The sequence below is a fragment of the Urocitellus parryii genome, chromosome 2, assembly GCF_045843805.1.
Source record: "Urocitellus parryii isolate mUroPar1 chromosome 2, mUroPar1.hap1, whole genome shotgun sequence".
Taxonomy (NCBI): Eukaryota; Metazoa; Chordata; class Mammalia; order Rodentia; family Sciuridae; genus Urocitellus; species Urocitellus parryii.
In genome coordinates, this window is record NC_135532.1 from 100,398,971 (window position 1) to 100,424,118 (window position 25,148).

The window sequence follows — 25,148 nt, forward strand, 5'->3', positions numbered from 1 at the left end:
GAGTTTGAGGCCAGTCTGGGCAATGAGACCCCACCTCAAAAAATAAAAAGATCAAAATATTTACCTGCTGTTGAAGAATGTGCTAAAGAAACAAAGAATGCGGGAAATGTGAGATATAAGAAAGGTATCACTAGGTATCAACAGGATGAAACTGTGAACCAAGCATAGAGACCAAGCCAACTAGATTAAAGAAGGTCAAAAGAAACCAAGGAAGGCTTCATCAAGAAATTCAGTTGCTACAGGGTACGGTGGTACTCTTTCTGTAATCCCAGTGATTCAAGAGGCTGAGGCAGGAGGATCCCAAGTTTGAGACCAACTTCAGGAACTTAGCGAGACCCTGTCTCAAAATAAATTAAAAGAAAAGAAATTAAAAGGGCTGGAGATGTATCTCAGTGGTAGAGTGCTTTGAGTTTAATCTCCAGTACTGGAGGGGAAAATACAATTGCTAAAATACCTGATGGGACTAAATGTGGATTTAGACAGCTGGCAGAGATTTGGAGGAGGGAAGAAGTCAAGTACATGGAAGACTAAGCAAATAAGAGATTAAAGTATAAAGTTATAAACTCAGTGTTGATGAATTTAAATTAAAAGTTTGGGAAGGGTGTGCAGGTAAAGTATATGAAGTAGTTAAAGAGCTATAACCTCATCTTTTTTAGAGCAAAATCAATAGACAGCTCTTACAACAGAAATAAAAGGAAAAATAAGATGTGTAACCTGAAAATATGAAGGTAAAAAGTAAAGCAGGTGTGGAAAATGGTTGATTCTGGGATGAGAAAATAAAAGGAGGAAAAGGTCTGCCATTTTTTTCCTAACAAACTTTGTAGAACTATGTCCAATTCTGAAGTATATACACATGTAAATTAATTTAGGAAGAAACACAGGCAATAACAAATCTTGATGAATAAAGGACGCTTACCAGGCCCATGCTAAAATGAGTGTCCTTATCTCCTAGCATTGAGTATTGGTTCCGCTGCATGGACCTGGATGGAGATGGTATACTCTCCATGTATGAGCTGGAGTACTTCTACGAGGAGCAGTGTGAACGGATGGAAGCCATGGGCATTGAGCCTTTGCCATTCCATGATTTGCTGTGTCAGATGCTTGACTTGGTGAAGCCAGCCAATGATGGTGAGACCCAATAAATAGCATATGGCACTGTTTACCTTTTTAACAGAGTGGGGCACATAATACTACATAGATCCTAACTTCTTTAACTTTCCAGAGTCTTTTTATTTTTTTTCCACAGCACTATGAAGTCAACCCAGGGCACTTATTTTACTACTGTGCTACATCCCTAGCCCTTTTTTAAAATTTTTTTTTTAAAGAGAGAGGAGAGAGAGAGAGAGAGAGAGAGAGAGAGAGAGAGAGAGAGAGAGAGAGAATTTTTAATATTTATTCTTTAGTTCTCGGCGGAAACAACATCTTTGTTGGTATGTGGTGCTGAGGATCGAACCCGGGTCGCACACATGCCAGGCGAGCGCACTACCCCTTGAGCCACATCCCCAGCCCGCCCTTTTTTAAATTTTGAGACAGAGTCTCGCCAAGTTGCCCAGGCAGGTCTCAAACTTGCCATCCTCCTGCCTCAGCCTCCTGATCTGGGATTACAGGTGTGCACCACCATGCTTGGCTCCAGGGTCTTTCTTGTGGGCTTCCCAAGAACAGAAGTGTTTGAAGTTTCCCCTTGGCTATTGAGTGGAGAACCAGCAATAATTGCAAATGCATTGTTTTAAAAAAAAAAAGATTTTTCCATAGAGACAGAAAGCAAAATAGTTGTTTCCAGGGGCTGGAAAGTAAAGGAAAAAGGGAAGAGTTTCTTTTTGATGTGACAGTACCATGGAACTAGATAGTGGTGATGGTTGTACAGTATTGTGAGTATCCTACTAAATTGTAACATTTAAAATTTTGTGTTTTGTGAATATTATGTTGATTTTTTAAATGTGATTTTTATAATAAACTTTTACATACACTTTAGACATCACTGGAAGTTTTTTCTTTTGTCAGAATAGCTCTTGATGAAATTTACCAGTTATATTTGTTTTTATGTAGGCAAAATAACTCTACAAGATCTGAAGAGGTGCAGAATGGCTCACATCTTCTATGATACGTTCTTTAATCTGGAAAAATACTTGGACCATGAACAGAGAGATCCCTTTGCAGTCCAGAAGGTACCAGTATAAGTTTAACTTTATTTGAGAGCTATAATATCAGGAGCTGTGTGCTACATATTAAAATGGTCTCTGCATGTAGGAATCTTAGTATTTAAAATATCTTCACCAAATGTTGAAAAGAGAATAAAGTATATAAGGCCCTGGGTTCAATCACCAGCACCACAGAAATAGAATAAAGGACCAAAAGCACATTTCTCCCCACAGCCGATCTTGAAGTTTAGGTAAACTTCATCTACCTACACTTTGAACTGAATGGACTGTGTACTTGCATACACATTAGAACTAGTTTCAAAAAAGTATTTTTGAAAAAAAGTTCAGCTTTTCAAAATATATTAATAGGCACATCTGTATTAGAAACTATATTGACCTTGATTTAATTGTTCTAATAAGCATATTTGGGATTTTGTAATAAATAACTTGCCCCTTCCAAGTGAAATCTAGAAGCCTTTGATAGTTACCTTCAGAAAATACAACATTTTTCAAGTGTTAATGATTGCTGTTCATGGCTATCAGTTTTAAATATTGTTCTGCATCTGATTAGAGATGCCCAAAAACCTTAGACCCTCAGTAAACCTTGTACATGTAATCCATGTCAAAAACAAAACAAAAATGAATATAACCACTTGCTCCACCATTCCCCTGTTTAAGAAGTAAAAATTATGTCAATAGGAAAGACTGTTTAGCTCAGTAAAATACAACTACAGGTAACTTTAAAAATCTTTTCTTATTCTTCCATATATTATATAACTGTTGACCTAAATAATGGTAAGATTATAAAAATCACCTTCTAAGAACAGTTACTCTGCAGCTGACCTTGGGGCATAACCAAGGTTCGTTATTGCTAACTAACATCAATATAATGTTTCATTGAATTTAACATCCTCCATTATTTTACATATCTAAGCAAAAACAATTGCCAATTATTAGTCTACAATGCATAGCAATGTCATAAATGTTAAAAGGGTTGGGTAGTGGATTTAACATGGGTTAAATATAGTAAGTAATACATTTTGTGGCCAGTGTTTAGGTACTTATATTCTAGATATAACCAACCCTACACTAGAGCAATACTAACTCCTTTTCATCTTGGAAAGACATTTGACCTAGAATATAATCTAAGACACTGCCCACATGTAGGAGGGCAAGAAAATAGTTATTCCCCTCACTTATTTTTACCTTATATAAATTTTACTTTTCTTTCTATGAAGTGGTAATTATCAATATTTATTCATAACTGTGAAAAACAAGTCAGAAAGTAACAAAAAATTCACTATGTTGAAAAGATACTGAGTATTTGGAGATTACAAAGACAGAACAGCAAAAGTTTGCAAATAGTTAGAAAAAAAGGGACCTAGAAGAGAAAGGCTGCTTCCAGGAGGAGCTCACAGGTGATATGATATCTGAGCTGGCTGTTAAAGAAACAGTAAAAATTTGCCAGAGAAGCTGGGCATAGTGGTGCATGCCAGTAATCCAGCAGCTCAGGAGGCTGAGGCAGGAGGATGGCGAGTTCAAAGCAAGCCTCAGCAAAAGTGAGGCACTAAACAACTCAGTGAGACCCTGTCTCTAAATAAAACACAAAATAGGGCTAGGGATGTGGCTTAGTGGCCTAGTGCCCTCAGTTCAGTCCCTGGTACCAAAAAAAAAAAAAAAAATAGCCAGAGAAAAGAGTGGTACATTTCAGGTAGGCATGTACAAATTACATCTCTCTTCAGATGCTGCTACACAAAGGGCTGGGGAGAAGGAAATGGAGAAACATCTCTGATTACAAGGCTAATAAATCCAGACATAAAAAAATATGGCTGCTAAACAACAATCCTGTACAAGAAATAACTTCTACATATAATTTATACTAGTCAGTGCAACAGTTTTGTTTGAATTGTAGAAAATCATCATAGGCGTGTTACCTTACCACCTCTTTTAACATGTTGAAACACTTTTCAGAGAAGTATTTTTAGCATATACAATATTTGTTATGACCTACCTTCAATTTTTTGTCTTTGATTATTTTTGTTTCTCTCTCTGTCCTTGTTCTAACCAGGATGTTGAAAATGATGGGCCTGAGCCCTCTGACTGGGACAGGTTTGCTGCTGAGGAATACGAGACACTTGTCGCAGAGGAATCCGCCCAAGCACAGTTCCAGGAAGGGTGAGTGAATCTCCCCATGTCTTATAGAACTCTCTAACAGGGGTGCCCATATCAGGAATATAAAAATACCTTAGATAAATCTTTTTCTAGTTTTTTTTTCTTTTTTTTTTTTAATACCTGGGATTAAACCCAGGAGAATTTACCCATTGAGCCCACATCCCCCATTTTCATTTTGAGCCTTTTTTTTTTTTTTTTTTTTTGAGACAGCGTCTGGTTAGGGACTGGTTAAATTGATGAGGCTGGCCTTGAACTTTCAATCCTCCTGCCTCAGCCTCCTGAACCACTGGGATTACAGGTGTGTGCCACCACACCTGGATGTTTTTTCTATTTTTTTTTAATTTTAATATTTACTTATTATTTTAGTTTTTCAGCGGAAACAACATCTTTGGTTGTATGTGGTGCTGAGGATCGAACCCAGGCCGCACGCATTCCAGGCGAGCGCGCTACCGCTTGAGCCACATCCCCAGCCCTGTTTTTTCTATTTTTGAATAACAAAAATGATTGATTTAGCCAACTTTAGTTAAATGAATACTTTTCTCGGCATTCTTCTCTTCCACCATTTATTTCCTAGTAAAGTCTTCTCATGTCCCATTTCCTTTAATAAGTCACACCTTTCACAGAAACCAATATCACTGGGTCATACCACTGCTTTAATGATATCAGTAAACTTGGTGGATAAAGGAGGAAGCTATAGGAACTGAAGCTCCTTTTAAAAACAAGATGATCATGCTTTTAAAATAGATCTTTATCACATATTGTTTTGTGCATTCGAGCCTGTACAAGAAGTTAACTTCTGTATATTATTTATACTAGTCAGTGCAAAATTCCATGGAGGGACCATGTTCACAATCAAAAATATGTCAAAACATACTCTACTATCATATATAACTAAAAAGAACAAATAAAAAGAAAAAATGAATGCAAGAATTTGACAGATGTAACATTTCAGCAATTTTATAATTTGCTGGTTTTTTTCCATTATAATCTAATGTCTCCTAATTCTTCCTTAGTCCTTGTTTCGTAGTACATTCATATGACATAATATTCAAAGAAAAAAGTGAATAAATATTAAAAGTCTCCCTGTCACCCAGTTCTCCTCTCTCAAAGCAGCCAGTGTTATCATTTCTTTGTATACCTTTCTAGACTGTGTGTACTGTGTGTATATGCAAATATAAATACATTGTTTTGTTTTTATTTCTTTTTTAAATACTGTGAATTGCACCCAGGAGTGCTTTATCATTAAGCTACATCCCCATCCCTTTTTTTTTTAATAGCTTTATTTATTTTTATGTGGTGCTGATGATCGAACCCAGTGCCTCACACGTGCAAGGCGGGTGCTCTACTGCTGAGTCACAACCCCAGCCCCCACACCGAGTCCTTTTTATTTTGAGACAGGGTCTCACTAAATTGCTCAGGATCTTATAAGGTGCTGAGGCTGGCTTCTGCATCCAGGGATTAGAGGTGTGTACCACCATACCCAGCTTATTTTATAGTTCTTTACTAACATCATATCTCTAACACCTCATTATTGGAAATTATAGTGTTGCAACAAATCATCCTATATACACATCATTTTATACATACACAAGCTAACTTCCTAGAACTATGGCAAACAGACAAGCATAGTCAAACTAGGTATTTGTAAAAAGTATGCAAAGATATGAGATTTTAGAAAAGCCAAGCAATGATGCATTCACCTAAAACAAGCAAGAGTGGGGAGCCACTTTCAGTTCCTAGGCCCAAAGGGACAAAGAGATGAAACCATCACTAGAATCCAAAAGAGAGGGGCTATATAAAAGGGGCACCTGACAGAATCTGTGACTTTCAGTTATGGGATTTTACCAACCTGGGCCAAACCCAGCTGAGAGAGAGTTGCTAGAGAAAAGTACCCAACTTCATACCCTTCAGTAACTTGCTGGTGCCTCCTGTTCATCCAGTCAGAAATCAGAAGACAAGGGAGGCCCCTATGTGATGAGTTCAAGTCAGGCTCCTGAGACATAAAGCTAAGGGGGATCTGGAGTGATAAACAGGAAATATCCAGCCCAATGGATACTGTAGTAAAATTGTACCATCTTACTCCTCCATCATGCTTTTTTTTTTTTTTTTTTTTGTGGATGTAGGACATGCCATCACTAACCTCCCTCCCCTTTTATTTTAGTTGATAAATGTAATTAACTTCCATATAATTTAGGACCATTTTTAAGCCAAAAATCACATGGCTAAAAAATTAAATTTTTTTGATTATGTGACATGGAATTAATACGTATAGTGTTTTTGAAGATTGGAAACAGTTTTATTTAAAAAAATTAGAAACAATGATTTTATTTCGAAAATATACTCTCCATAAGTAAAATAACAGTGACACTATGTTACACATAGAAATGTTTAAAACTATGAATATATAACAAGAAAAATCATTCTGCTTATGTTGTTTTTAAAGTTTATATATTTAGTACAAATATTCTTTTTGCTTTAATGAGTACAAAACATGTAACTTAAGTAAACATTTTATTTGAAAATTATTTTATAGTACATCCATAAGAATGGGACTAAGATATGCCAATGTTTGTATAATTATATCCAAATGGATTATATAACTAAAAAGAACCAATATTTAAAAAGCAAAAGAGAAAAATATTTTAAATTATAGTTATCCTCAGGTATCCTTGTTTGGACAATAAATAGTAAGGAACTCTTTTTAGAGAAGTCAGCAGTATGATTATAGGGTAAGAGGAGCAGGATTCTTCAGCAACACACACAAAAAAAATGAGGCTAACCCATTCTGTGGTGGGGACAGGGTCATGGAATGTTTTTCAGGAGGTCAATGACTACATTAAGACCTGAAAGATGGGACTGGAGAGTTGCTCAGTGGTAGAGCGCTTGTCTATCATGTGTGAGGCACTAGTTCGATCCTCAGCACCACATAAAAAAAATAAATAAAATAAAGGTATTGTGCCCATTTATAACTAAAAATAATTTTTAAAAAAAGATGAAGAGGAGTTACCCAGAGGAGAAAATAGGGAAGAATACTTCAGGAAGGATAAACAGCATAAAACAGGCTCACAGGCAAAGTGTAGTTCTGCCCATGATTTAAGGTTTGTTTTTGTTTTGTTTTTGTATTTGTCCATGGATATTTATTTACTTATTTATTTGCATGTGGTGCTGAGAATTGAACCCAGTGCCTCACACATGCTAGGCAAGTGCTCTACCACTAAGCCACAACCTCGGCCCTTAAGGGTCTTTTTTAATCTGAGCATTTTTTTAAAATCTGTTTAGCCACAAAAGTGGAATTTCATTTTTATATCAATGACCTGAAAATCCTAAAATCATTCATATATTGAATATCATGAGCCTGACTACATCATAAAATAGGAAAGTGGATTCACAAGTATGGTCTAAGGGTTTTTGGAATTATTTTATTGATCTTATTAAGCATCATTGGTATAGTTAAGAACAGGTGTAGATGTTTATAATAGTGAAAAATAGACAATCTAAGCATATGAAGGGAAGGTTAACAAAATTATACTATTTATACACAGTCTCATGTAAGCACTAAGATCATGTTGTAGATATATATTTTTTTACTTTCCTTATCAAAAAAAAATAATAGGGACAAGGAAAAAGGCTTTGAAAGATAAATGTAATAGATAACTCTTGTTAAGTATATGTAAGGAAAACAAAAGGTATCTAACTTGTTTGTATTAGACAATAGAATAATGGAATAAATATACATATTCAAGGATGATAGAAAGGCTTTTAGGGGAGTAGGTACTAGAGATTGAAGAAGGGGTGCTACCTCCCCAGCTCTTTATTTATTTATCTACTTTTATTTTATTTTACTGTTTGGTACTGGGGATTGAACCCAAGAGTGCTTTACCATTGAATCACACCCCCAAACCTTTAAAAAAAAATTTTTTTTTTGAGACAGGGTCTTACAAAGTTGCTCAGGTTGTCCTAGAACCTTCAATCCTCCTGCCAGAGGCTGGGATTACAGGCATAGACCACCTTGCCAGGCTCTTATTTTTTGAGACAGGGACTGGCTGGCCTCAAACTTGCAATCCTCCTGCCTCAACTTCCTGAGTTGCTGGGATTACAGCTGTGTGCTACTGCACCCAGCAAAGAAGACCTGAATATGAAAGGTCAGAAGTCACATTATATCAAAGAACTCATAATAATGAGTGCTTCCAGATTTGCATTGTCAATTTGCTGGAATTCAAAGATAAATAAAGTTTATTTTGAGTTTTGGTTTTTTTTCCCCATTTTTAAAAAATGCAAGACAAGGGGGGGAAAAATCAACTTTGCTTCAGATACCTCCCAGTAAGAATACTGAAAGACTATGAGACAGTGTTTACATACAAAGTTAAGATAATATTCAAGCATAAAGATACAAATGAATATTTTCAAACATGTAAAAACTTCAGGTAATAAAGCACCTTTTAGTTCTTTTAAAAGGACATAACCATAAAGCCAAGAGACAAACCAAAATAAAGAGAACAGAAATGGAGCAGCTGTGATTGACAAGAAATAAAAGTGAGCATTCAATCCTTTCAAATGTAAAAATAAGTCTAAATAACTTTAAGGGCATTAAAAGACAATGGGAAGAAATATATGTGGAAATTCTAGAAATAACTTGAGATTAAGAGGTACAGAGAAGAAATAAAATATATATGTTAGTTTCATTAGCAGTCTTAACAGATATCCTCAAAAATTGCTAATTTAAGTTGTGGTGTTAAAAATATTAAGAAATACTAAACCAAACTTGAGATATTTTAATTTAATCACAAAATATGTACAGAAAAAAAACACAGGCTATGCAGTATAAACTAAAGATATCAACTAAGGCCAATATTTTCAGATAAATGAATGTAAAAGGAATAGATTCACTTAATAAAAGAAAAATCCAATTATGAAATGACAATAACAACCTCCACACATACACACACACACACACACACACACACACACACATACACACACACACACACCCATACACACACACAAAAAAGCCCTCCGGGTTGAATATAAAAAGAATCAAGATTGCTTTAAAAACAAAAATAAAACTATCCTGATGACATCTTTGAAGAAAAACTAAAAGATGAGACCTATTATTTGCAGACATAGTAAACTATACCTTGAAAATAGATTTAAAATACCTTTGTGATTTATATCCATAGACCATTGACAAAATACCTATTAAGCTTCAAACAAAACTTCTAACATAAGAGCAATAATATAGATCAGCTTTAGCTTTCAGTTTCAAGCAGGTGAACTGAACACATGCTGTGGTTTCCATTCTCTCAAACCATGCAAGAATAAGAAACACAGAGTGCCCAAAGGAATACACAGTCTTTTCAATGAAATAATATCAGGAAATTTCCCAAACCTGAAGAATGAATTGGAAAAATCAAAAACAAGAGGCTGATAGGATACCAAATATACAGAATTACAACAGATCCACACCAAGGCACATTATAATGAAAATGCCTACCATACAAAATAAGGATAAAATTTTTAAAGCCACAAGAAAAAAAGTATCAAATTACATATAAGGAGAAACCAATTTGGATCTTACCAGGTTTCTCAACACAGACCCTCAAAATTAGGAGATCCTGGAACAACATATACCAAGCTCTGAAAGAAAATCGATGCCAACCAAGAATCTTATATCTGCAAAATTAAACTACAGATTTGAAGATGAAATAAAAACCTTCCATGATAAACAAAAGTTAAAAGAATTTACAAGAAAGCCTGCACTACAGAACGTTCTCAGCAAAATATTCCGTGAGGAGGAAATGAAAAACAACAATAAAAATCAGCAAGGGAGGCACTGCACTAAAGGAAAAAACAATCAAAGGAGAAACCAAATCAAGTATAAGACCAAAAGCAGGGGCTGGGATTGTGGCTCAGTGGCAGAGCACTTGCCTCACACATGTGAGGCACTGGGTTCGATCCTCAGCACCACATAAAAATAAACAAAATAAAGATACTGTGTGTATCTAAATCTAAAAAAAAAAAAATGACTGGGAATGCAAAACACTTCAATAATAACTCTGAATGTTAATGACCTAAAACTCATCAATTAAGACATACTGGGGCTGGGGCTTAGTAGTAAAGCACTCACCTAGCACATGCTAGGGTTCGATCCTCAGCACCACATGAAAACAAATAAAAGAATAAAGGTATTGTATCCAACTACAACTAAAAAATAAATACCTAAAAAAAAAGGACATAGACTGGCAGATTGGATTTAAAAAAAAAAAGACCCAACAATATACTGCCTTCAAGAGACTCATTTTATAGGAAAAGACATCCAAAGACTGATAGTGAAAGAATGGGGAAAAAATACCACTCACATGCACTGCAGAAACAAGCAGGGGTTTCTTTTTTTCTTGTTTTTTTTTTTTTTTTAAGAGAGAGAGAGAGAATTTCAACATTCATTTTTTAGTTTTCGGCGGACACAACATCTTTGTTTGTATGTGGTGCTGAGGATCGAACCCGGGCCGCAAGCATGCCAGGCGAGCGTGCTACCTACCGCTTGAGCCACATCCCCAGCCCCCAAGCAGATAAAGTGGACTTCAAACCAAAGTTAGTCAGAAGGGTTAAAGAAAGACATTTCCTGCTGCTTAAGGGAATCATACATCAACAAGACATTACAATTGTAAATATTTATGCCCCAAACAATGGAGCATCTACATATATCAACCAAACCCACCTAAATTTCAAAAATCAAATAGACCACAACACAATAATACTGGATAACTTTAACACACCTCATTCACCTCTGGATAGATCTTCCAAACAAAAACTAAATGAAGAAACTACAGAACTTAATAATACAATCAATAATTTAGACTCAACAGACATATATAGACTCAACGAGCACTCCAATACAACATACAAAAATCTCTGAGACACTATGAAGTCAGTACTAAGAGGAAAGTTCATTGCATTGAGCTCATTCATGAAAAGAATAAAAACTCAACAAATAAACAACCTGACATTATATCTCAAAGTCTTTTTTTTTTTTTAAAGAGAGAGTGAGAGAGAGGGGGGGACAGAGAGAGAGAGAGAGAGAGAGAGAGAAATTTTAACATTTATTTATTTTTTCTTAGTTCTCGGCGGACACAACATCTTCGTTTGTATGTGGTGCTGAGGATCGAACCCGGGCCGCACGCACTCTAGGCGAGCGCGCTACCCCTTGAGCCACATCCCCAGCCCAATATCTCAAAGTCTTAAGAAAAAAAAGAACAAATCAACATCAAAAATAATAGAAGACAGGAAATAATTAAAATCAGGGTTGTACTCAATGAAATTGGAACAAAAGAAACAATTTTTAAAAATTGACAAAACAAAAATCTGGTTCTTTGAAAAAATAAAAAAATTGATAAGCCTTCAGCCACTTTTATGAAAAGAGAGAAAACTCAAAATTACTAAAATTTGTGATGAAAAAGGAAATATCACAACAGATTTATTAAAATACAGAAGATGATTAGAAACTATTTTGAAAATTTATACTCCAGTAAAATAGAAAATCTCAATGACACTGACAAATTTCTGGAGATACATGATCTGTCCAAATTGAATCAGGAGGACATACACAATTTAAACAGATCAAACAATGAAATAGAAGATGCCATCAAAAGTGTACCAATCAAGAAAAGCCCAGGACCAGATGGATTCTCAGCTGAGTTCTACAAGGTCTTCAAAGAAGAATTAACACCAACATGCCTCAAATTAGTCCATGAAATAGAAAAGGAGGGAACCCTCCCAAAACTCACTCTGTGAAGCTAATATTACTCTGATACCTAAGCCAAAGGGAAACACATCAAAGAAAGAAAACTTCAAGCCAATATCCCTGATGAACATAGATGCAAAAATTCTTAATAAAATTATGGCAAATCATATACAAAAACATATTAAAAAGATGGAATGAAGTGCATCATAACCAATTGGGGTTCATTCCAGGGATGCAAAGTTGGTTCAACATATGGAAATTAATAAACATAACTCATCACATCAATAGACTTAAAGACAAGAATCATATGATCATCTCAATAGATGCAGAAAAAGCATTTGACAAAATACAACACCTTTTCATGTTCAAAACACTAGAAAATCTAGGGATAGTAGGAACATACCTCAACATAGTAAAAACTTTCTATGTTAAGACCAAGGCCAACATCATTCTAAAGGATGAAAAATTGGATTCCCACTAAGAACTGAAACAAGACAGGAATGCCTTCTTTCTATTTCTTATGCAGACTCTTAAAGCACAAGAAATAAAATCAATTATCAGTAAATGGGATGGGTTCAAAATAAAAAGCTTCTTCCCAGCAAAGGAAATAACCAATAATGTGAAGAGAGAGCCCAGAGAATGGGAGAACATCTTTACTACAAGCACCTCGGATAGAGCACTAATTTCCAAGATATATAAAGAATTCAAAAACTTGACACCAAAAAAAAAAAACCAAATAACCCAATAAATAAATGGGCTAAGGAACTAAACAGGCACATCTCAGAAGAAGGTATATAGTTGATCAACAAATACATGAAAAAATGTTCAACATCTCTAGTAATTAGAGAAACGCAAGTCAAAACTACTCTGTAAGATTTGATCTTACTCCAGTCAGAATGACAATTATCAAGAATACACGCAATAGGGGCTGGGGTTGTGGCTCAATGGTAGAGCGTTTGCCTTGCATGCATGAGGCCCTGGGTTCGATCCTCAGCACCATATATATAAATGTATCTTTAAAGAAATCATGTGGCAGAAATACCTCTCGCTAGACTCACTGGGCAGGACAAGCACTTTTAGACCTTTGCTGATAGAAGACGGAAATCCTTGGGAATTAATTCAACAACCTGTAGCAGATGCCTGAATTTATGTCCTTTGGCTCCCTAATTCTTATTCTGGATATCTGTTTTAAGTACCCAGAAATTTGAATAGAATAGAATTGTTCTATCCAAACAATAGGCATTGACCACTGGTAATTCTAAAATTAAAAATGTCAAACAGCACAAGTAATAGAGTGGTTAAATATCATGATATCTGTGCCATGATATTATGCAGCCATGTTAATTTTGTGCTTGAAAATTTTTAATTTCACAGAAAAATCAGGGCTAAAAATTTGTTTGATATAATCTCAGTATTAAAAAGTATATATGTAGAACACACAAACGAAAAGATATCACTCCAAACTACTAACTGATTAACTCTGAGCTGTGGAATTTCAAGTAATTTCATTTTTATACTGCTATAATTTAAAAGGTTCATGTAATGATGGTGTATTTTAATTTTAAAAAAGTTCTTTTTCTTCTTTATCTGTTTACTTAGATAGATATGTTTACATAATATATACACAGAACAGTTAGGATATAACAAACAAGTCTTTACCTAAAATCCACCACTCAGAGACAGCCTGTCATATCACTTCTATGCAAGTTTTCTATTTCACAAATATAAAACTATTTTTAAGCTAAATAAAACTATAGTCATGCATATGTAACTATATATACACACAAACATATATATACAAACATAGTTTGTAACTTGCTTTAAAGAAAGTAGAAAATAGAGATACTTAGATACATGTATGAATAAAAACAGATATTGATGGAAGCTAAAGTGAATAAATAATAGGTTCAAGCAAAAGTATTTTCCAAGTTATACTAGCACTAGGAGAAAACTCCAGTGTGTGTGTGGAAAGGAAGAAGGGGAGGTAGGGGACACAGAGTACAGGTGAAGGGTTATGAGAGGAGATGCAGAGAGCAGCTTTACTGAAATTCAACCACTGTACATGAGAAGCTCTTGCTGGACACTTCTCATGTTATAGAGATAAGATAAGGCTTGCACAGTGCACAGGTGGGGGAGGTCTCAAGGGGAGAGGAGGGTTAACAGCCACCTGTTGAATGAGTACTAGGGTATCAACAAGAAAGAAAATGTAATTTACAGCAGTAACATCTGACCAGTTCAGAAGCAAAGCAAGACTCAAAACCCAAGGCTATATCACCTAGGAAGTCAGGGTGAATCTAAATGTCAAGCAGAAATTGCCAGATTCAGTTATTAGAAAGTGAGGAAGAATGTCCTTACCAAGGAAGGAGCAGAGGCTTAGGAGCCAGACAGATCTGGTCCACTCACCAGCTGGGCAGTTACCTGACTCCTGAGGCTCAGTTTCAGAAGTTATCAGCAGCTACCTTCCAAGGTGGTTGTGAGAATCTGAGATAATGTATGTAAAGCACCTGGCACATAGCTGCTGGTAACAGTATATACCAACACAGATAAGAGCATGAAATTTGGAATTAGACAAACTTAAACTCAGAGCCTTACTCTACCACTAGCTGTGTGATTCAGGCATCTAAGCCTTGGCATCCCCTATACAATAAGGATACTCACTTAGCTGTGCAGAGGACTAAGACAGTATACATAATATATGTGTATCTAGATAATCCATTAAAAATGGCTTTTTATCACTATCACTTCTGTGATCCTGGCTACATTATCTAACCTCTCCAAAGTAGCATTTAATCAGCTCTAACTGGCATTCCATCACCTACCTCATTCCCTTCATTCCCAGGACACACAGTTGACACAAAGTTTGTGTTATGTGACCAGAGGGACTGTACTGAGGATCAGAGATGAGGTATATAAGGTGTCCTACAGTGTCTATCTTATAAGTGCCAAAAAAAAAGGAGTTATTTATCTTATCTCTAGATGTGGCCTCCTGAAAGGCAAAGAACCTTTTCTTAGTTTTGTAATCCTCACCTGGCAGCTAGCTCATTAGGGATATAGGAGGTCCTCAGCAAATGTTTACCGAATAACACAGGAAAAAGCAACTCTCCAGCAGCCACCTTCACCACAAGGATATCTGCAGGAGGCCAGATGACCTAACCTTCCAAAAACAACTAGGAATTCTCCATCTGCTTTTCCTTCTAACAGCAGTCATAGTAGCCTTCGTGCCAAGTGCCTATGCCTCCTGATTCAAGGCTGATCCTGCGTAGGGCCTTCAGTAAATAAGCCAGTAATGACTCCAGGCCTCAGTGAGGTGAAGGGACGAGGCTGCAAGCCCTGTGAACTAGCACATGCAGCACCAAGTGACCACAGCATATGACAGCGCTTGCATAAATTCAGTCCTAGTAATGAATGGTCATGGGGAAGACACGGATATCAATTACTTAAAATGATTTGACCAAATGTGTCACCTGTGGGAAAGCAACAAATATGATGCCATTAATATAAGTATCACTCTTATTTTCTACAATAAAGTTTAAAACTCCACAAAATTACATAAAGCGGGCCAACAGGATCCTCCATGTTACTCTAAAAAGCAGACCTGCAATCATCAGAAACAAGTTCTTCTGTCAGGTTGACTACTACTTAATTACTTAAGATTTTTAGTTAAGAACCTTATATATTATCTTAAAAGTACTCTCTTACAGGAGGATATTCTGATATTTTACCAACAGCTTTGCATTAAGTAACCCAGATTAAACAGTTTTCCTTGTTCTGGGAATCTGATTCATAGAAAAATACAGGCTTGCTGAAGAAAAACTGAAAATTATAAAGAGATTAAAAACCACTCTTGGTTCAGCAGGCCAGAGATAACATCGTTATTTATGCTTTGTTGTATTTCTCTTGACTCTTAAATGTTAGTAGTGTGTTCAAAAGCATGACTTTTAATGCTTCAGTGCATTCTCACGAGCAATAACTCACATCCATTTCTTCATTATTGGACGTTTAGGTACTTTGTAAGAACTGTTTTATACTGAATGTTTTTAAAAGGCAGCTTTTTCCTTTATATTAAATACCAACTTAATTAAATTACTCATTGTAAGATTTCTATATTGACTTCTATCAGCACTGGAACACAAGGCCCTACAGGCAAAAGTGACCAACCAAAAACCCATCAGCGCATCATGCTTCCAGGAACATAGCTAGTGAGGTGAGAGCTTGTCTGAGCCTCACTACCCTCAGTGAGGTAAGAGAAATTAACAGTGAACAGGGATGAGGAGGTCTGTGTATATACTGGGATGTAGGAATAGAAAAGGAAGACAAGAATATTCTAAAGCATAAATTATAACTTCACAAATAGAATAGTTTTGAGGCATTTTTGTACAATGCTCAATAAATATATGGACCTGAAGCTAAGGTTTACTTTTTTTTCCACATTCAACAAAACAAATCAAAGCTCAATTTTAATTTATTTCTATAGATTATTACTGGTACCTGTCCTATTCCAGGCTTAGTGTTTGGTAATAAAAATGAAATTTTGTCCCACCCCCCCTGAGGTTCATTATTAGCATCCTCTCTACATCCACAATAAGAATTTATAATTGATCATTCATGACCTTGGGAAACTACAAGAGATCCTTCAGCCACCACAAATGAAGTGAGGGACTGGGGCTGGGGCTGGGGCTCAGTGGAGAGCACCTGCCTCACACGTGTGAAGCCCTGGGTTTAATTCTCAGCACTGCATATAAATAAATAAAGGTCCATTGACAACTTAAAAAAATATTTTAAAAAAATTTAAAATGAAGTGAGAGGCTGGGGTTGTAGCTCAGAGGAAGAGCACTTGCCTAGCATGTGTAGGGCACTAGGTTTGATCTTAGCACCACATAAAAATCTACAACTTAAAAAATTAAAAGTGGGGGCTGGAGAATGTGGCCCAGCAATTAATCACTCCTGGGTTCTATTCCCGTACCAAAAAAAAAAAAAAAAAGTGAATACTGGAGGCTTGGGAGGCTGAGGTAGGAGAATCACAAGTTGAAAGCTAGCAACTTAGCAAGGCCCCAAGCAACCTAGCCAGACCCTGTCTCAAAATATTATTTAAGGGGCTGGGATTGTGGCTCAGCAGTAGAGCGCTCCCCTAGCATAGGCGGGACCCGGGTTCAATCCTCAGCACCACATAAAAATAAAGACATTGTGTTGTGTCCATCTACACCTAAAGAAATAAATATTAAAAAAAAAAAATATATATATATATATAATTTAAAAGGGGCTGGGGTTGTAGCTCAATGGTAGAGCAGAGCACTTGCCTGCATGTGTGAGGCACTGGGTTCAATCCTCAGCACCACATAAAAATAAATAAATATATTTTTAAATGTATTAAAAGGGGGGGGGGGGTTTGCTGGGGATGTGGCTCAGTGGTTAAGCAACCCTGGTTCAATCCTTGGTACAAAAAAAATTTTAAAAATGTATATGTATATATATGTTACACACACACACACACACACACACACACTTAAACGAAGATTATTCTGATAGATTGATTGGCAGAGGTGCAAGAATAGAAATATGAAGAGAAATAAAGAAGCCATGTCAGGCATGGTGATCTGTGCCTATAATCCTAGAAACTCAGGAGGCTGAGGGAGGAGGATTGTTAAGTTCAAGGCTGGCCTGCAACTTAGTGAGAACCTGACTCAAAATAAAAGGACTGGGGATAAAATTCAGTGGTAACGAACCCCTTGGTTCAGTCCCCAGTACCAAAAATAATATTAAGGAAGCCATTACAGACATCTATATAATAGATAGTGGTAGCTCGAAAAGCAAGGACTCAGGAAACCCAAGTGACATCTCAGGTGAAAAGATGAACAGTTAGCCAAAGAGATGGATACTTCAAGCAATTCAAAAATATATACATGGCATATGACCATAACCCTTCCAACATGGTTAACAGCCTTGTATGGCAGTAGCAAAGAATATGGAGGACCAATTATTAGGAAACTAGTAATCGAAGCAGGAAAGTACAGTGCGCTACACTAAGTCCATGGCAATAGGAAGGAAGAAGCAGGACTGTGTCTATGAGGTACAAGAAGCAGGAAGGGCTGGAGGGCTGGGGTTGTGGCTCAGTGGTAGAGAGCATTTGCCTAGCATGTGTGATTCCCTGGGTTTGATCCTCAGCACCACATATGAATAAACAAAGTTAAAAATTCATTGGCAACTAAAAAAAATATTTTTTTAAAAAAAGAAGAAACTGGCTGGATTTGAATAAATAAAAGGGAAATAGGAAGAACTTGGGATAACTAGGTTTCTGGCTTCGAGGAGTTAATGGTAATATTAAAATAGGAAGAACAAGGGCAGCAGGAAAGGTGAGTTCAGGTTTGTAGAAGCAGCCATCCTGAAAGACCCATCTAGTAGGCAGCTAGATTCAAGAGGTCTTCAGTTTAGAAAGCTGAGAAGCCATAGGTGAACAAGTGGTGGGCAAAGCATGGTGAGAATAGATTGCCAGGGAAGTACAAAAGGAGAACTTAGTCCAAAATCTCACCTGCAGACACTGAAGGGAAAGGGGTAAAGCAGGGTTTCTCAATAGCACTGATGTTTTAATCTGGGTAATTCCATCGAGAGGCATTTCTGGCATATTGTAGGATGTTTAGCAGTATCCTTGGGTATAACTAGTGCAAGTAAGACACACCCAGTTTTGATCATCAACTGTATCTCCAGACATTACCAAATGACACCTGGGAGCAAAATCACCCCAGTTGAGAATCTCAAGGGCGGTCAATGGATAAACTCCCTTATTTTTATATTTTGCAGTACTGGTGATTGAACAGGGGTGCTCTACCACTGAGCTGTATTCCAAGACCTATTTTATTATTTGAGATGGGGTTTCACTGAGTTGCCCAGACTGACCTTGAATTTGCAATTCTCTTGTTTTACTCAAGATAAAAATTTGTAATCCTGCCCCTTAAAGAGGATTAGGTCTCACTGCCATGCTTTGAAAAGCTTCAATACTTCATCACAAAAATTGTAGGTAACATTTGTCAAGTTTATCACATCCTGATCTGCACTGCATTCTGAGGAATAGGAACTCAATAGTTGAGAAAACTGATGTAGAGGGGGTAATATACTCAATGTTACATGGAGCAAATTCAGATTGGAACAGATTGTAGAGTCCTGAGTCCAAAACCCATGCTCTAGAGCTAAATCGGTAGCAGTCTTCTATTTGCCTCCACTAGACTCCAAGTGCTGTGAAGCAGCGCTGGTTCACTCTTTCCCCCATTGTATTTTTAGCATTTGGCTCATGCTTAGCAACAAGAGTTCAAATATTATTGAATGAGTCTCACTTCAGACAACTCTGAAAATTCTTATTCTCAAACCTGTGTTGATACTGACAACTTACAGAATCATGTTCATGCACCAAGGAGAAGAAAATGTTTTTTCCATTCTGACAGAAAATGGTGTTACATCCTACGACTAAACTTTTTGAGAATTTTGTTCCCCAAAATGAAGGCTCTGTCACCCACCACTTAACTAACTCCTAACTGCCTCATCCAGCATATCCACTTCCATTAAGGCCTCAAAGATACAGGGACATAAGAGTGGAAACAAACCAGGAATTGTAGTATTGTTGCAAAATGATTATTAATTTCTGATAGTATCATAAGGTGGTATTCATAGGGAACAATTTCCCAAACACCAGGTAGGCTTTTTAAAGTTTTAACCTCCTCTAATCTGTTCAAAGAGCCAGGCATAATGGTAGGTGCTTGTAGTCCCATCAACCCTGAAGACAGGGGAGGATTACTTGAGCCAAAGTAGTTCAAGGCCAGGCTGAGCAACATAGTGAGACCCCACTTCAGAAAGGGTGGAACCAGAGAGAAGCCTAGCATACATGAGGTCTTCCTGGATTTGATCCCGAGCACCCCCCCCCAAAAAAAAATCACTAGTTGGCCTTGTACATCCAGAAATTTCTGCTCAAAGATTGTGGAAGGTCCCTCCAAAAAGTAACAAGGCTAAGCCAATGATGTCAAATTCAAAGAGACTTAAGTAAATGACCATGTGTACGTATGCTTCTGGGTTCAGATGAAGCCTCAGAATATTTATCAATTCAAAACTTCAGGCAGCCATCATCCAACAAGATATTTTGTCATCTTTGCCTAAAGCAAATATCAGGGACAGCATGGAAGACATGAAGAGAGCAGAGTTTAATTTTCTAGCAATAACATCTAACTGTGCTGTGAAGTCCTGCAAAACAAAATGGAAGGAAATCCATGAATGGGCTTTAGCATGCTCTGTGCACACACTTGCACATCTGAATGTGCTTATTGGAAGCTATGGAGGAAAACTATAAAGCAGCCTAAGAGTTGAGAAAGTGTAAGTCTGGGTGGAAACCACTTGAGTAAAAAACATTCATGTAAAGCTCCTAACACTCCTTAACCTATGGGCACCATCCATAATGCTTTTTTCCACCAAGGCCTATAAGGAAAGCCTCATTCATATAGTACATTTTCTGTGAATTCTAACAGAGACTTAAGAGCAGAGACATTGTTCCTGTTCCTTAAAACTTAAGAGTGTTATCTCTGGGACAGCAGTTGTTTACAGCCGCCATTTAGCAACTGAGGGTACTTCTTCAAGCTATTTCTCCTTCTATTTTATATATTGACTTCTACACAAATATTAGAACATTTTTCAAAACTCAGCAACTTAATTTTGCTTTTTTCTTTCAGCTCTTTTGAAGATTATGAAACAGATGAACCTGCCTCTCCCTCTGAATTTGGAAACAAAGGCAATAAAATAAATTCAAGCCTTTCAGAGAAACATGGAAAGCTTCAGTCAGTGGATGAAGAGTAGCTGCCAATGTCTACATAAAAGGAAGATATTTTAAATACTCTTTTCTTGTGAAGAGATGCCCTAGTTTGCATACTGCTTTTTAAAGGCTTTGATTTCTCCCAAGAGTGTATCTGCACTGGGAACTTTAAAATGCTTTTAAGCAGTGGGTATAGATACACCCTCAACTTAGGCAACTCCTCCAGTTTGCCTGAAACCTCTTGCAGAATTTTCCTTGGAAGTGAACGTAAGGATGTGCCTGCCATCCATCACCTTCCGAAGTCTGAAAATCAGCACCTACACACCCCTGAATGTACCAAGGATCTCTTGGGACAGTGCCAAGCAATTAGTTCTCTGCACAGCAGCAGAAGTTGCCTCAGTGTTGGCCAGCATCCCTGAGGCCCTTAAGGGCTCCTATGGAGCCTAGAAGAAACACTCACTTGCAGAATACTTGAGTCAAAAATTAATTCTGGAACTTGAATTTCAAGTATTAAGGGCCTCCAGAATTGACTTAGCCCTAGTAATAAAAAGCACTGCCAAAACATCTCAAAGACTCAATCTTGTGTACTGGAGTTCAAAGATCTTGAACTAACCTGGTTCAATGTTAATTTCACAATAACCTGCCAAACTGCTAGTCACTTTACATCCTCAGGTATTGTAACCACTGGGCCTTCCAAGCTCTGGCAACCTCCCCATCTTGACTGTGGATTTTACATAAAATATCAAGAAAAAAATATCTTCATAAGTGCAGAATTTGACTCATACTTGAAAAAATAAGGTCCTTTTATCTCACAGTTATAGAGAACTATTAAATGATAATGTTAATCTCCAAATTAATTGATGCCCTATCTTCACACTAACAGAAGAGCTAATCAAAGACTTAAAATGATGATGTACTGTATGAAATAAATATTCTTACTGTATTCCTTTCTGCAATGAGTATTAAATGAGGCCAAAAGCAAAACCTTAAACATTATTCCTTACTTCAGTGTTGAAACTGTTCACCAGCTTTCATCCACCTCAGTATTCCTCACAGAAATGGAAAAACAGTGATGGCACCCATGAAAAGAAAGCTGTTATTTACCATAGTGATAGATGTGTTCATTTCAGAATCCTACATTTTTCAGGTGGCCACAGTACAGCCAAATCCTACACTATGGAGGGGGATGGGAAGAAGGATCAAAATTGAAAAGAATTACTTAAAAGGATGGGTATTTCTGACACAAGTAAAAGAAGCCCCACCCAAGCATCTTTTTTAATATTTCTGTTCATCAAGTTTCCCTAGACTTTTTTTCTTTTAACCAGCATTTAAAGTGTTGGAGTAGCTTCCTTTTCAATTCCACCTTGGTTCCCCTTGCTGGTATAAAAGCTAAGGACTGAAATAAAACCTTGGGATATGGCAAGCAAAAAGCAGAGACAAGAGAATTTAGGAAGTGCATACCAACTAATACTGTAAGACAGCAATATTGCCTGTCAAAAGGTCCTCCCAGTTTCTTGTTATTTTATTCATGATAACTGATCTTCCATTAAACAGCTAAAGAAATAACTATTACAGCTAATAGTTTTAAAAATGAGTGAAATTTTAGGAAACACCGCATACAATATCCCAAACACACAATAATTTATGATACATGAAATTTACCAGCAATCTCATTCATCATTTACCAGGAAAAGAAAGCTTTTTAAATTTCAGATAAAAGTATAAAAGGAAGGAAGTAATATTTTAGGAAACTAAACATGGTTTACAGGTTTGTTGTCCATAATGACCTAAACTTTCTGACCCTCACCAAAAAGTATAACTAAATTCAGTTGTGCAATATATGTTTTTTCCCTCCAGGCATGGTGGCACTAACCTGTAATCCCAGCAGCATGGGAGGCTGAGGCAGAAGGATCACAAATTCAAGGCCAGCCTCAGCAACTTAGTGAGGCCCTAAGCAACTTAGCAAGACCATATCTCAAAATAAAAAATAAAAAGGACTGAGGATGTAGCTTAGTGGTTAAACACCCCTGGGTTCAATCCTTGGTACCAAAAAACAAAAATTAATATATATTTTTCAAAGTATTTGACTTCAATTTTTTTATCTTGTTTTTTGTTACTCAAGTTCTCTAGCTTTTGCTTGGGTCAGTATTTGGTTTTAAAAGTCTATTATCCAAAAGAAATTTTCAGAATGAAAATGTACTACTAGCAACACCATCCCAATATAGGATAATTTAATTTGGGTTCTTCAAATTATCACATTTTCTCTAAGAATTATATGCATGTATTTCATTGTACTCCTTTCTTAGAGCTGAATTCAAGGAATGTGAATTCTGGGGAACTAGGATAAAACATATAAAACATAATTGACTTGTAAAGATCATGCTAAATATAATCATTATTGCTAAACTGGAAATTTCAAGTCATTACAATATCCCAGGTCCCTTGACAAAATATTAGGTTGAGAGTTATCATTACCTTAAAGCTATTTAATGAGTTTATAGCATAATTGCCAAGGTAATCAAACTAATATAATTTTGTGTATTTTCCTGCATCTTACTTGTCACTGTGTACCATTCAGAGTGTTTATAAAACTTTAGACTGATCAGTCATTTGCTCAGCTTTTGAAAATGTTAAGGTGTGTTTTGAGTGGAGAAGACTGCATGTCTTTTGTTTTTCCCTTTTCACAAAGCTAAATAAAGTTGTCAAATATGAATCATGTTTCACTAAGATAATCAATTTCTGGTTTTGCTCACTTACAACTCATTTATGTGTGAAAAAGTAATGCTATAAACAAGCCTCAGTTTTTTAAAGTAACTCTTTGAATCCCTGGGAACACTATGAACAAAGGTGTAGAAGGATATCTCAACCTGAGAAGTGCTTTCCTTTGGGGACAGGAATCGGGGTTTGGGAGTGAGGGGTTCAGAGGAATCAGGACTTCAAGCCTTACCTATCATGTATAATTTTTTAAGGGAAAATATCTAAATTTATATAAATATATATAAACAGCAAAGTGTTAGATCCAGACACTAAACTTTGGAACTTACTATTTTCTAAAGCACTTGTTAAAAAGCATTTGTTACCGATGGTATGAAAAAGGACAGTTTTCTCATCTATGATAAAACTTTTACTTTTCTTCAGCAAAGTTGCCATTGAATCATTTAGAAAAACACAGGACACGATGAAATAAAAGGAATTCTCTATCTTAGAACCAAACTGCATCTCTGCATAGAAATGTACATTTAATGAAGGCTAATCAAAAAGATAAACTGTCAGCTCTAAAACTATTATTTAAGGACTCAAAAGAACATTGAAGGGCTGGGACTATAGCTCAGTGACAGAGTGCTTGCCTAGCATGTGTTGAGGCACTAGGTTCAATCCTTAACACCACATAAAAATAACTAAAATAATGGCATTCTGTCCAGCTATAACATTGAAGACATGCCATATTAAATGCTGTTCTTTTTCTTGTAGTTTCATATCCTGATGAAGTAAATCCAGTTACTTTAGTAATTCCCTAGTCATTGGTCAGCATTCCTAAATACTTGTAGTATAAAGAAATAAATAAAACCAAGGCACTGTAATTATTTACACTTCCCCAAATTAACAGACCATTCAGAGCATGCTATCCCAAATTCCTCAGTATTCTACAACATAGAATTAGAAAACTATCATTTATTGATAGATTTAAGGTGTAATACAGGTTTCCAAAAATGTGGCAGTGAGAATACCAGCATAAAAAAGAGAAAACTTGTGCTAAAAACAACCTGAATTCATCATTGGCAATATTACATAACAATCAAGGTCCTCACATACTAATGATTTCCACTTTGTCTATATTGCCAACCTCCCATGCATCAAAAAACACAAAATTAATATTATATTATCAAAGTTGGGAAGGAATAAAGTACTTCAAGAATTTTAAGATCATAATATTAGGAAAGTTTGGGAGATTTGCAAAATATATCCTACTCATCCATGTGTTGTACAATATCATTTCTACTAATTTTTGCAGTGATCATTAGTGAATAAAGAACAGATTTACAAGTTTATATAGCAGGGTATCTGGGTTCAACACAAAACTGTTACAAACTTTAGGTAAATACATGTTTCATAAACACTGCTAACACTTAAAGGAATTAAATAAAATTCCAAAACTTGGAAAGCAAATAAAGACAAGACAACTAAGAAGCATTTTCCACCATTTACTCTTGTTATCAAAAATAGTTCAACTCTTCTTGCAAAACAAAAACAAAATAGTACATACTGGACACATACATCACATTTTTCTTCCTATGGCTTTAGCCCACCCCCACCC

At 36.3% G+C, this 25,148-nt stretch overlaps 1 protein-coding gene across 3 annotated transcripts in view; it reads left to right on the forward strand.

Moving 5' to 3' along the window:
* Window positions 1–23,546, forward strand: part of Ppp2r3a (protein phosphatase 2 regulatory subunit B''alpha) — a 175,870-nt gene extending 152,324 nt beyond the window's left edge. For all 3 annotated transcript variants that reach the window (XM_026384073.2, XM_026384076.2, XM_026384074.2), the window contains 4 exons: window positions 953–1,128; window positions 2,047–2,165; window positions 4,207–4,313; window positions 20,754–23,546. In XM_026384073.2, the coding sequence (XP_026239858.1) occupies window positions 953–1,128; window positions 2,047–2,165; window positions 4,207–4,313; window positions 20,754–20,877 (526 nt within the window). In that variant the 3' untranslated portion in view covers window positions 20,878–23,546. The remainder of the gene's footprint in view (window positions 1–952; window positions 1,129–2,046; window positions 2,166–4,206; window positions 4,314–20,753) is intronic.
* Window positions 23,547–25,148: the final 1,602 nt, after the last annotated feature.